Source organism: Coffea arabica, chromosome 4c, assembly GCF_036785885.1.
Source record: "Coffea arabica cultivar ET-39 chromosome 4c, Coffea Arabica ET-39 HiFi, whole genome shotgun sequence".
NCBI lineage: Eukaryota > Viridiplantae > Streptophyta > Magnoliopsida > Gentianales > Rubiaceae > Coffea > Coffea arabica.
The window spans coordinates 14160936-14174327 of NC_092316.1; the positions used below are offsets into that span (position 1 = coordinate 14160936).

At 36.7% G+C, this 13392-nt stretch overlaps 2 protein-coding genes across 2 annotated transcripts; both read right to left on the reverse strand.

The window, feature by feature from the left end:
* Window positions 1-4644: 4644 nt before the first annotated feature.
* Window positions 4645-5702, reverse strand: LOC113739517 (cysteine proteinase inhibitor 4-like). The gene is made up of 3 exons (XM_027266741.2): window positions 5562-5702; window positions 5379-5446; window positions 4645-5104 (listed from the first exon to the last, which is right to left on the reverse strand). The coding sequence occupies exons 1-3, from the start codon at window positions 5611-5613 to the stop codon at window positions 4820-4822; spliced, it is 405 nt and encodes a 134-aa protein (XP_027122542.1). The 5' UTR covers window positions 5614-5702; the 3' UTR covers window positions 4645-4819.
* Window positions 5703-10786: 5084 nt separating this feature from the next.
* LOC140005305 (cysteine proteinase inhibitor 1-like) lies at window positions 10787-11854 on the reverse strand. The gene is made up of 3 exons (XM_072046110.1): window positions 11696-11854; window positions 11534-11586; window positions 10787-11249 (listed from the first exon to the last, which is right to left on the reverse strand). The coding sequence occupies exons 1-3, from the start codon at window positions 11769-11771 to the stop codon at window positions 10953-10955; spliced, it is 426 nt and encodes a 141-aa protein (XP_071902211.1). The 5' UTR covers window positions 11772-11854; the 3' UTR covers window positions 10787-10952.
* Window positions 11855-13392: the final 1538 nt, after the last annotated feature.

A 13392-nucleotide genomic window follows, 5' to 3' on the forward strand; every position in this document is an offset into this window, starting at 1 on the left:
AAGACTTTTTGGCTGCAGAAATTCCTTCGAAAGTTGGGTATGAAGCAAGAGAAGTATAGTCTTCACTGTGACAGTCAGAGTACCATTTATTTGTGTAAAAATTTTATATTCACTCTCGATCCAAGCACGTTGACGTAAGGTATCGTTGGATTTGAGAAGTACTGAATTCTAAGTTGTAGATACTTGAGAAGGTGCATACAAATGATACTGGTATTGACATGTTGACCATGGTCTTGTTTAGGAAGAATCTCTTGTTTTGTAGATAGGAAGTAGGTTTGACTATGCCCTACAAATGAGTTGGAAGGAGAGATCGTTGGATTTGGACTAGCCTATTTGTGGGTCAAACCACAAAATAAATCCAATTAGGTTGAAGTCAAATTTGACTTGGAAAGTTTGGCCTTTCTTTCTTAGGAACAAAAGGACAAAAGCTTCTAAGAGGCAGAAATCAATCGAGGAAGAAATATAGCAGTCGTCACTTTTCTTTCTTGGAAAAAAATGATGAGAGAGAAAAGAGTAAAGAAGCTAAAGAGAGAGAAACTTCAAGGTCAGGATTGGAGGATGATTCGAAACCCGATTGAGACGAAATTTATCCACGCGATCCTCTTGTTAAACACTACTCATCTACTAGTTTAGATTTTGGATTTTCTCTTTATTTGGTAACAATCTTCCAAACTCACTTTGTTGACAATTGTAGTTTTTGGTGATGATTTTTATAGCGATTTAACTTGGTTAATATTGGTGATGTTATTGTCATTTGGATGTTCTAGACAGACCTGTGTATTCCCATTATTGTGACAATGGAGATTTTTTTATTAAACTAGGTCTCGTGATTTTTTCCAATTTGGATTTTCCATGTAAAAATCTTGGTGTCCTATGTCTTTTATTTTTCTTGCATTTTTTTTATAGAAGCATATTATTTATCGACAAAACGAAAAAGAACCAGAATTACAGAGATTCCCCAACACGCATTACTATCTCCTCTTCCCCTTTTATCCTCCTAACAGATGACATGCCTAACTTATCTAGTCGGATCTCCCTCCTTGCTAATTTTGGGAACATGCTTATGTGATCATAGATAACACAAGCTTGTTGCTGATGAGAGACACCCATATTGGCTAGAATATCCGCCACTCGGTTGGCTTCTCTGAAGCAATGAGAAACTCTCGCTACGTCCACTACCAACTCCCAGATTTGCTCTACCTCATTTCGGATCTACCACGGGCACTAAATACGTCGTTGAAGAATTCCCACCAATACCTTAGAATCCAATTAAATCTCCACATTGACGAACCCCTTCTCCACACACAGCTGAAGGCCAGTTAACAATGCGAGAGCTTCCGCGTGCAAACTCGATCGTCTTCCAAAGAACGCCGAAAAAGCCAGTATAGGCCGTCCTAAAGCCTCACGTAAGATCCCACCACCGCCACTCCATCCTGGATTGCCCTTGGAACATCTATCCGTATTCAGCGTTAGACAACCTGTCTTCTTTACCTTCCACCGCACGAGCTGAAATCTAATGCCGCCGCCTTGTTGAGCAGACCATTCATATAGCTGAGGGAATGAGACCAATCCAAGATTTTTATTAAAATGAATCTCCAACTCTAAAGTAATATTTGAGATAATGGCTTGGCAAATGGTAGTCGTGTGCATTCGGGTCCCTTCAAACACCGATTCATTCCTCACCCTCCAAATGGGCCGGCAAATGAAACTAGGCATCAACGTGAAGATAAGTCACCTTTTTTCTGATCTCGGAGGTGACATTCACCAAGCCGCTACCCTAGCCCTCAGTGATGACCCTACATGCGTGAGACCACACATGCTAGTAAGGTAATTCCATATATCTTTAGCAATCTATCCCTCAGAAAAGACACGTTCCACCGTCTCGCCTGCTCCATTAGGACATCACGAACATTTCGAAGGCATCTGAAACCCTATCCTACATAAAACGTCAGGGAATAGCAACCTCCCAAGCAACAAGCGCAGCATGAAGAGGGATATTTTCGACGGGATACGACAGTGCTAGATTTGAGAGTGAACGAATGAAGAACTGCGGGCTTGGCGTACCTCCTCGAAAGCCGATGCCAATGAGAATTTGCTAGACGAAGTCAACCTCCATATGATCTCATTAGCAGCCCTCCCTGAGGGACCGGGTGGAGCAAGACAGCAGGAATTAGGTCGAGAGGGAGGACTAGAGAGAGCAAATTGGTACTCCACTTCCCATTTACAATGAAGTCTTTGAAAGGGAGGGCTGGGTTCACCATAGCCTTAAGGAACAACGCGCCACTCCCCAACTAGTTATCGTACCAAAAATGACACGAACCCTCCTGGATCCGTCAGACCATAGACAGTTCCACTTGCCTACTAACGTTTAGAATTCTCCTCTATATACCCAAGGCGTGCCGACTCAGTTCAACCTGACATGGGTGAAGATCTCTACAATATTTAGCCCGCATAAAGCTCACCCAGAGCGACGACCCAGTCCTAAACTGCCACCACAGTTTGTAAGAAAAGGCCGCATAAACATCACTTGACCGTCTAAGGCCCACTCCTTCCTCCTTAACTGGATAACACAAATGAGACCAGCCAATCCAATGATACTTCAATCCTTCCTCCGAAGCATCCCATAGGAAGTTTGCACATGCCTTTTCCACCATTTTGAACATCGAGGAAGGTAATACTACAGCTGATAGCAACTGCACTGGAATAGACATCAACACATGCCCGATCAAGAATACCTTTCCCCCCGAAGAGAGAAGCTTTGTTTTCCAGGACATGATTCTGTGCAAAATAGCTTGACCTACTTCCTCAAAATATGATGACTTGCACCGTCCGATATATAAAGAAAATCCAAGATATCGCTATGGGAAAACTTGTCGTGAAAATTGCGTGACCCTCTCAATCATCCTTCTGCGTGCAGTTGGCAGTGATGGATGAACTAAATATCCACTTTTTTGAGCATTCACCAGTTGCCCCGAGAACTGCTGATATGCCCCCAATACTTGCATAATGTCTTTTAATGCAGCGGTAGACCCATTATTTTTCTTGCATTTTGTTATTATTGTTGGCATTATTATTTGGTGATTTGAGTCATTCCTATTTTAACTAGTACTTGGGAAAAGAGTAATTTGTCCTAGGCTAACTCTAATATTGTATGCTTGCACCGGTACCCCTTTCCCAACATAATCAAATAAGTGTAAATAGGTAAATAACTATGGAATGCCAAGAAATTGCAAGATGGAGGGAAAAAACAATCAGTATTTGGTGAACATTATGTTAATGCAACAGTAAAATTGTCAAAGAAATTAAAAGAAAACTGATCAATTACATTAAATTTGTTAATTGAAACTTGAAAGTTCATGACATGTAGACATCAATTATTCTGCTCCATGCTCCTCCTTTGGTGACCAAGTACAATTTTTTTTGGAACAGTGAAATTTTAAGTTGTTAAGAAACCCGAAAAAAGGAACTTGGAAGTACACTGTTACCGGAAAAAAATGTTGGCCTGGTTTACACAGGAATATACAATCTAGCTTAAATGTAGTGAGCATATACGTTTGTTAGTTAGAACTGGTAGCTTTTCTAATAATTAATGTTGTTAATAAATTAAATCCTAAGAATTGTTTAGAATTATTTAATTGGCAAGAGAAATAATCACAGATCTTGTTGTAATTATCGAAGAAGTAAGGAAGGATAGGTTATTAGAATTTGTTGACAACCATAACCAATTTATTTATAAATAATTGATTTATATCTTTGCATTGATGATTAGTAAATGAACCAAACTGGTGATTAAACCTATGACTAGAGGCTTGTTTCATATTGGTTTATTTTTACTTAATTTTGCATTATTATTTTTCGTCGATTAAATTACGTAGATTAATTTTTTTCCAAAATCCCCCATCTTATTTATTGTTATTTTTATAAGAAATAAATCATCCAATCCTGAGAATAAGACCCTACTCACAACTATACTTGAATTTACATTTTTTGGAGGGGGAATTTTTATATTTGCTGGTTTGAAACCCAACACCAATTCTACAAATGTCGGTAAAAATGATTGACATTGTAGTTGAAGACAACGACTAAGGACATGGGCATGTGTGTCCAGGGCTAAGTCGTACTCCCATTCTGCATGGCTAGTGTGGAGGAATACAACATTATTGTTTTCATATGATTTTAGAAGCTTCTGCATGTTATTCTATATTAAGAAGCCTAGCTATAAGGGAAATTTTGGGAAACTAAAATTTGGTCACCGAAATTTGTAAAGTTCTCCCAAGGTTAAGTTGGAATTCTGTTTTTGTTTTGTTTTTGTTTTTGGGCCTTCTTCACCACAAAATTCCTGCTCAAATGGTATTTGATTGATTAAGGGGAGACTGAATGCCATTTTCTCAGACTGCTAGCTCAGATTGGTAACCACCAGACCAGTACTAATTTTGCTGTATTATTACACATCGTGGTTTATTGCCATGATTTTAAATGGGGCCGATTAAGAATTGGAGCTCTGTGTATTCATTTCCACTGCCATGATGGAAAACATGAGACAAATGGTGATTGGAGAACAGGAAGTTCAGCAAAACCATTTCTACGAAAATGGTTGGATTTCCAACCCGCCCAACAACAAAAAAAATAAACGAAGTATATCTATAAACTCTAACAGGGCACAGCGTTTTATTTATTTAATACCTGGGGTGCATTTTACTGGTACAAATGCACCTTTTTCAACATCTCAGCATTACATATGAAACATCCATACATAATTTAGCACAATGGTAGATACTTAATATAGCATACATAATCTTCAGTCCTTGTTCTCAGTAACTCATGGCGACTCTTCAAATTGTAAGAGTTGCTGGCACCCAGTGTTGTATTCTATAATCACTGCGTTGTAGCTGCCCAACTTGCCTGTGCTATTCTTAGCTGAAATAAGGAGGCAGTAGGTGGAACGATCGTCCTCGGTTTTCTTTATGCCAGAAAGCACGGCCACAAACACCAGCTGGTTCTTGGTCTGCTTGTTGTGCTCATCCACTGCAAACGCTCCGAGCGCTTGAATGTGACGGTCGAGAGTGCTCACTACAGTCCAATCATCAGGCACAGCAGCATTGCCCTGCAAAAGTGTCAACCGAAAAACTTGAGACTATATAATTCTAGATCCCAAATATTGGAGCACTTGGCAGAAACTCAATCTAACAAAATTAAGAATCAAATCTTCCCCTCCCGTTCAAAAAAAGTAAAAGACTGACACGTGGAGATTGAAAGTTGAGGAGTTACATTTATCGAACCTTGCAACAAGGTTGAAGGAATTTTATTGTAATATAGCAATATCCTAGAATCTAGTCAAAACCACAGACAAAACCAGTCTAGGGGTATTATTAATTCACCTGTCCTTGCTTCTGTCCTGCTAATTGCTTCAGTGCACCAACGACGAGGGCAGGCTTCAATCCCTGCACTGATTTCCATTAAGAAACAGACATTTCAGTACGAAGAAAATATAAACGCTGCACATTCATTTTATGGGGAAATAGATAAATGCATGCATGCAAAACGCAGAGAATAAAACATACTCGGGTTTTTTGCCACACCGGCCACTGGGAAGTTGGCTGCCACTGCTGCCATATTTTTACGCAAAGAGTAATGAGAAACAGATTATTGCACTTGGTTGCGATTGGCGAAGCTCGCTTGCTGAGTATGAATGTACGAAAGAATTGAACCAACTCCAAGAATTTATAGCCGATCTTGTGGACCTAAATGTCCTCTATGCCCTTCGTCGGAAATTGGTAATCAATACTTCCAGAATCATTCGTTATTTCTGCTTTTAACTTTAGGAAAATTTAGAACTTTGATTGAGTCTGCGTTTATGGAGCCAAAAAATAAATTATTTCATCATTTACCGCGCACAGCATTGAGCGTATAATTGTCTCACTTTCTCTATTTTTATTCAAGTGATTACTATATATATATATATACTATATATATATTTGATGATATTATTGTCATTAGTCACTAAGACAATGATATGGGGTCTTTTTAATCGTCCACGTCTTGAGGTTAGATGGAAAGCATGAAGTCCTTTTTTAAAATAGGCATTCACTTGGGAATCATTTCCCTCTTGTGAAATGGACATTCACTTAGGAATCATATCACAATTTCAGTAAAAACCAGGGAATTTCCCGTTCTGTGGGATGAGAGGTATATGCCAAAGCAAGACTCTTTATCCCGTTCCCAGTCAAGGTTTGCCGCTTGTCTTAAGATGCCTTATCCATCGACTTAAAAGGGGGCATGGTACATTTCCTTGCGAAATGTCTTTAGTATGAACTGATCCTTTTTTTATAGTAAATAACTCTTCTTTTCCGTATTTCTCAATCCTTAAGTAGTTCCCATATTTCTTTTTCTTGATTTTCCAGCCTAGAAATTTCCATTTGTTAAAATCCTCTTTCTCTTTCCTGCACCGTTAAATCCCACCTCTTGACTACCAGTTTTTTTTTTTTTTTTTTTTTTTTTTTTTAAAGATATGTGCATAAGGCATTTTTTTTTTATTGACAAGGGAACCATAGCCACTATCCGAGAATGCGTACTGGGTTCCTCCCTGTGTAATAACTCGCCAATCATACAGAGAGATAATACATACTAAACAAGACTGGTGGGACGGACAGATATCCCAAGAAAGATTCGAATTTGGATTGACAGGGAGGCATGATACTAATTCTACTATCTCGACTGACTCAATGGAGGAAAAAGTAAGGCGTGTTTACTGAAGAAAAAGTAAAAAGTTAGTTATCCTACCAATGTGCTTTATTTTCTTTTTTTTTTTTTGAGAGATATGAAACAATACGAAATAATAGATTTTTTTTTTGTTTCTGACTTCATTTAAACCTCATCCACCTGTTAAATTTAAACTCAAAATATTGAAGTTTGAGTGATAAATCTAGGTCCACTGTTCCAGTGCATGTCATCATTATTGGTGTCATTCTTTTGTCAAAAATTATTTGGATAAAGCAATGTACAGAGTACGCACATTTTTAATCGTCCACGGCTTGAGATTCCTCGGCAGCTTAGATAGAAAGCAACAAGCCCTTTCTTGAAACAGGCATTCACTTGGGAATCATATCCCTCCTGTGAAATGGACATTCACTTAGGAATCACGTCACAATTTTAGCCAAAAACAGGGAATTTCCAGTTACGTGGGATGAGAGGTATATGCCAAAGCAAGACTCCTTATCCCGTTCCCAGTCTAGGTTGCCCTGTTTGCCACTTGTCCTAAGATGCCCTATCCATTTACTTAAAAGAGTGCCTTGTACATTTCCTTGCGAAATGTCTTTAGTATGAACTGATTCTTTTTTATAGTAAATATCTATTAAACCCAGCCCAAAAAGGAACCTATGAAGGACAGAAGGAGGTAAGTCAACAGATCATTGGTTTAACTAGTGGGTGAGTGGCTGAACCAGTAGATTACTAAATATATTTAAATATTATGTTTCATAATTTTTGATATAAGATATATGATATAGATTGTAATAAAAAATACCATAGCAAATGCTCATTTAATTTAATTCACTCTAGAATGATTAATTCATATAAGAATCCGTAAAACATAAAGTTATTTAGTAATCCACTAAAATTCAAGCGTAAAATGTTATCTATGTGTGATGTAATTATCTAGCTTATCTACGAATTGTAAGTGTAAAAAATTATTAAAAACAATTTTTTTCTTGAAAATAAATTACGTAATATGTTATTTTTGAAATTCATTTTATAACTTATAGAGTTTGGGTGTCATAAGGTTTTATTAAAAGATTTCAAATAAATTTGTTTTAGGAAAATAAAAAAAAGAATAAATATAGAATTGACCAAACGTTCATATATTATAAGAAAATTACTCAACTAACATATGACAAGATGTCTGGTGGTGAGTATATTATAGATATATACCAAAGGTCTCAAGTCCGAATCTTAGCATGAACTTACTAAAATGTTTTCCACAAAATCGGCTCATTGACAAAACCGGTTAGGTTCTTGGTTTAGTCCATTTGAATCGTCGGATCTTTGACCAATTAATGGGTTGTATGTTTAAATGATCTAATTAAAAACCCAACCCAATGGTCGGTTCATCGGGTAGACAGATTCGACCGCCAAGCCGAGCCGGATTTAATAATTATGGTAAATAAATTTTTCCCTTACATATTTCTTAATCCTTAAGTAGTTCCCATATTTCTTTTTCTTGTTTTTCCAGCCTCGAAATTTCCATTTGTTATATTTGATGCATGCAATTTCTGCCATTAATATATTTTATAAACGAATGAAATGATCATCCTTGTTTTGCAGAATTTTCGATGATCATAGCACGCTGACATCTATATGTATTAATATTGGTTTAACTATTGCTGACATGCTGCACTATGTGAATTCTTTTTTTGTTATAGCTTTTGGTGTAAGTAAGATATATACAAATCCTAGGACTTAGAAATCTAGGGTTGAAATCCTCTTTCTCTTTCCTGCACCGTTAAATCCCAACCCTTGACTACTAGTTTTTTTTTTTTTTTTTTTAAAAGATATGTGCATAAGACATGTTTACTGGGGAAAAAGTAAAAAGTACGTTATCCTACCAATGTGCTTTATTTTCTTTTTTTTTTTTTTGAGAGAGATATGAAACAATACGAAATAATAGGTGTTTTTTTTTGTTTCTAACTTCATATAAACCTCATCCACCTATTAAATTTAAACTCAAAATTGAAGTTTGAGTTATAAATATAGGTCTACTGTTCCAGTGCATGTCATCATTATAGGTGTCATTCTTTTGCCCAAACGGGATCACTTGGGAATCATATCCCGCTTGTGAAATGGACGTTCAGTCAGGAATCATATCACAATTTTAGCAAAAACCAGGGAGTTTCCAGTTCTGTGGGATGAGAGGTGAATGCCAAGGCGAGATCTTTATCCTGTTCCCAGTCTAGGTTTGCCCTGCTTGCTGCTTATCCTAAGATGCCCTATCCATTGACCTAGAAGAAGTATATGCCAAGTTGGTTCATTTCCTTGCGAAAGGAACTTGGAATTAGTACTGTTTACAGAACAAAATGCTGGCCTGGTTTACTTGGATGAAGTACTTTATCGATGCCGTCCACGTTTTCAGGTTCCTCGCTAGCTTAATTTGAAAGCGTGGAGCGCTTTTGTGAAATAGACATCCATTTAGAAACAAATGCTGGCGAGATAAAGAGGTATATGCAAAAGTGCAGGATTGCTGTCCTCTGCCAATTCTAAATAGTTTCTTCTGTTTACGGCTTCTCTTGAATCTCATTGGCAATTTTTGATTAAGTGTTCTTAATACTTGATAGCTTCTCTGTGGTTAATTTGAAACATGAAATGGATCATTTTTAACTGCCTTTATCATCAATTGATGCCTTCCTCCAGTACTAAGGAATTCAATTTGAGAGAACGAAATACATATGCATATAATTTTTTTTTTTTGGGGTCAGATATAAAATCCCATAAAATTTTTAGGGTACAAATAAATTAAAATACATAAGAGGTTTTCAAATTTCTCAAAATCTTGAGGAGGAAAAAATATAAATTTCTGGAACTTGGTGTGGTGGCCCTTCCCTCCCTCCCCCGTTCCATCCTTGCTTTATTGTACTAGCACAGAAAACTTCCCTTTCAAATTTCGTAAGCCTTAATTAATTGTGTTTTTTTATTGTTCTTACCATGAATTATTGATTACATTGATTGCCTTAATTGTGCTTGAATATTTGATTGCGAAATATTCATCGTCTGTAGCCTTAGGGAAATTTAGAACTTTGATTACAATATTTAGATGCATTAGATGTATAATTGTGTCACTTTCTCTATTTTCATTCAACTGATCAATATATACATGTATTTGATGATATTATTGTCATTATTCACTAAGACAGTAATAAGAGTTCTTTTTTTTTTAACTATATTATATGTGTCACCATTTTAAGGAACGGAGGAAAAGGATATTGGTGGAACAATAGAGATGGTTTTTCTGGTGACTTCACCATGTAGGCCAATGCTTCTTCTAATACATGCTACGTGTATATGTTAAATGGAGTGCTAGCTGTCTGTGTTTCTATGTGTATAAGTTTTTACAAGTGTATATAAACACATTATTATATGTGTTTCTGGTGACTTATTTATCGTTTTCACTTGGGAAACATATCCCTCTTGTGAAATGGACATTCACCCAGGAATCATATTACAATTTAGCTAGAAACAAGGGAATTTCCAGTTCTGTGGGATGATAATATATACATGCCAAAGTCAGAATCTTTATCCTGTTTCCAGTCTAAGTTTGTCCTCTTTGTTGCTTATCGAAGGTGCCCTATCCATTGACTTAAAAGAAGGCATGGTTCATTTCCTTCCTTTGTTTTCAAAAACTACTTAATTTTCATTTTGGATAACTTCATCATTTGAAGTAATAAATGTAATTTCTTCATAAATTTAGGGGGCAATTTAATGGAAGAAAGAAAATATAAGAAATTTCAAGGTGTTGCAAATGCAAGCCAAGATTAAAAATTCTAAAGCTTTTCAAGCCAATGTAGGAATTTGTCACAGTTGACTAGGGGCAATTGCCCATCCTCAATTCAACATATATGGCTCTGCCCATGTTCCATGATAACGTGAAATTCCCAACGTTCGAAGTAGTCTAAACAAAAAACAAATGGTGATTGGAAAACATGAAACAAATGGTGTTTGGATAACAAGAAGTAAAACCATTTCTACGAAAATGGTGGGATTCCCACGGGTTTTCATGAGAATCAATGGCGAAGCGAAGTATATAATGTACTCCAACAGGGTACAATGTTTTATTTATTTAATATATCGGTGCATTGTGCTGGCAGAAACGCACCTTTTTCAACATCTCAGCATTACATCTGAAACATCCATACTTATTTTAGCACACTATCGATAATACAATACATAATCCTCAGTCCTTGTTCTCAGTTCACGGGCGGCACCACTTCCCCGAAGTATAAGAGTTTCTTCATCTCCAAATCAGTTTCTTGAACCAGTGCTTTGTAGATATTTTGATTGCCGTCGCTATCCTTAGCTTCAATTATGAGCCAGTAGAGAGTGGCTAATTCAACGGGTTTCTTTAAGCCGGCAACCACTGCCACAAACACCAGCTTGTCTCCGGTCTGCTTGTTGTGCTCATCCACTGCAAATCTTCCGAGCTCTTGAATGTGAGGGTCTGCAGGGTTCACTGGAGTCCAGCCACCATGCACAATTAATTTGGTCTGCAAGGTGTAAAACAAAAAGCTTCAGAATAATTTTAGATCCGAATAATCCGAACACTTGGCAGAAACTCAATCAAACAAAATTAAGAAGCAAATCTTCCTCTCCCATAAGAAAAAGGGTAAAAGACTGACAAGCAGAGATTGAAAGTTTAGGAGTTACAATTATAGAACCTCGTAACAAGGTTGAAGGAATTTTAATGTAATTTAGCAATATCCTAGAATCTAGTCAAAACAATAGACAAAACAGTCAAGGTAAATTAGATCTAGGATTATCAATAGTTCACCTCTCCAGCTTGCTTCAGTATAGCATCGACTTCGGCAGACTGGAATTGCTTAACTGATTTCCATTAAGAAACGAACATTTCAGTATGAAGAAAATATAAATGCCGAATATTAGGAAAATAGATATAAATGCATGGATGCAAAACGCAGAGGCTGAAACTTACCGTAGTTGTTTGCCAATTCCGTTTTTTGGCACTTGGCTGTCACAGCCATTGGAAAGTTGGCAGCCACTGTAGCCATATTTTTACACACAGAGTAAGGAGAACAGATTATTGCTCTTGGTTGCGATAGGCAAAGCTCGATTACTGAGTATGAATGTAGGAAAGAATTGAACAAACTCCCAGAATTTATAGGCGATGTTGTGGACCTAAATGTCCTCTATGCCCTTCGTGAGAAATTGGGAATCAATACTTCCAAAATTATTCATTATTTCTGCTTTTATCTTTTGGAAAATTTAAAACTTTGATTGCATTTGAGTTTGATACAGAACAAGGAACTCCTGGTTTTTCAATCTACCATTGTGTGTCACTTTCTCTATTTCCATTCAAGTGATTAATATATACGTATTTGATGATATTATTGTCATCATTCACTAAGACAATGATAAGAGTTCTTTTTTTTTTTAGGGAACGGAGGAAAAGGATACTGTTGCAATGGTAGAGATGGTTTTTCTGGTGACTTCATGTTCTAAAACATGTTCCGTGTATATTGTAAAATGCATTTCTAGCTGCCTGTGTGTCTATGTGCGCGAGTTTTTACAAGTCTATATAAACATATAGTTATGTGGGACTAAAATAATTAATCATTGGCCAACCCGCAAAACTAGGGCTTATGAATTAAAATTTGAGTCACAAATTTAGGTCTACCGATCCTGTGCATATCATCATTATCGGTGTCATTCTTTTGCCAAAAATTACTTGGATAAAGCAATGTACAGTGTATGCAAATTTTTAATCGTCCACGTCTTGAGGTTCCTCGGTATCTAAAGCACGAAGCCCTTTTTCGAAACTGGCATTCACTTGGGAATCATATCCCTCCTGTGAAATGGACATTCACACTTAGGAATCAAAATATTGAAGTTTGAGTAATAAATTTAGGTCTACTGTTCCAGTGCATGGCATCATTATATGTGTCATTCTTTTGCCAAAACGGGAATTCACTTGGGAATCATATCCCCCCTGTGAAATGGACATTCAGTCAGGAATCATATCATAATTTTAGCAAAAGCCAGGGAATTTCCAGTTCTGTGGGGTGAGAGGTATATGCCAAAGCCAGAATCTTTATCCTGTTCCCGGTTGAAGCTCGCCCTGTTTGTCGCTTATCCCAAGATGCCCTATCCATTGGCTTAAAAGAGGGCATGGTACATTTCCTTGCGACGTGTCTTTGGTATGAACTGATTCTTTTTTATGGTGAATAACTCTTCCTTTCGTGTTTCTCAATCCTTAAGTAGTTCCCATATTTCTTTTTCCTGATTTTTCAGCCTAGAAAATTCTATTTGCTGTATTTGATGCATGTAATTGCTGCCATTAATATAATTTTGTAATCGAATGAAATAATCATTCTGATATTGCAGTTTTTTTTTTTTTTTTGTGATCAAAGCATGCTGATATATTTATGTATTAATATTGGTTTAACTATTGGGTACGGGTGACATGCTGCAGTATGTAAATTTTTTTTTTATATTGCTTTTATTGTAAGTAAGATATATACATATCTTAGGAATTAGAAATCAAGGGTTCAAATTTCCTTCGTCATTACAGATACCAAATATAATCTAGTGGAAAGAAAATGGAGATGGTACGATTCGCTTGATCTTCAGCTTTATTCATTACACCTATTTCATGCACTGGAATCCCTGAAC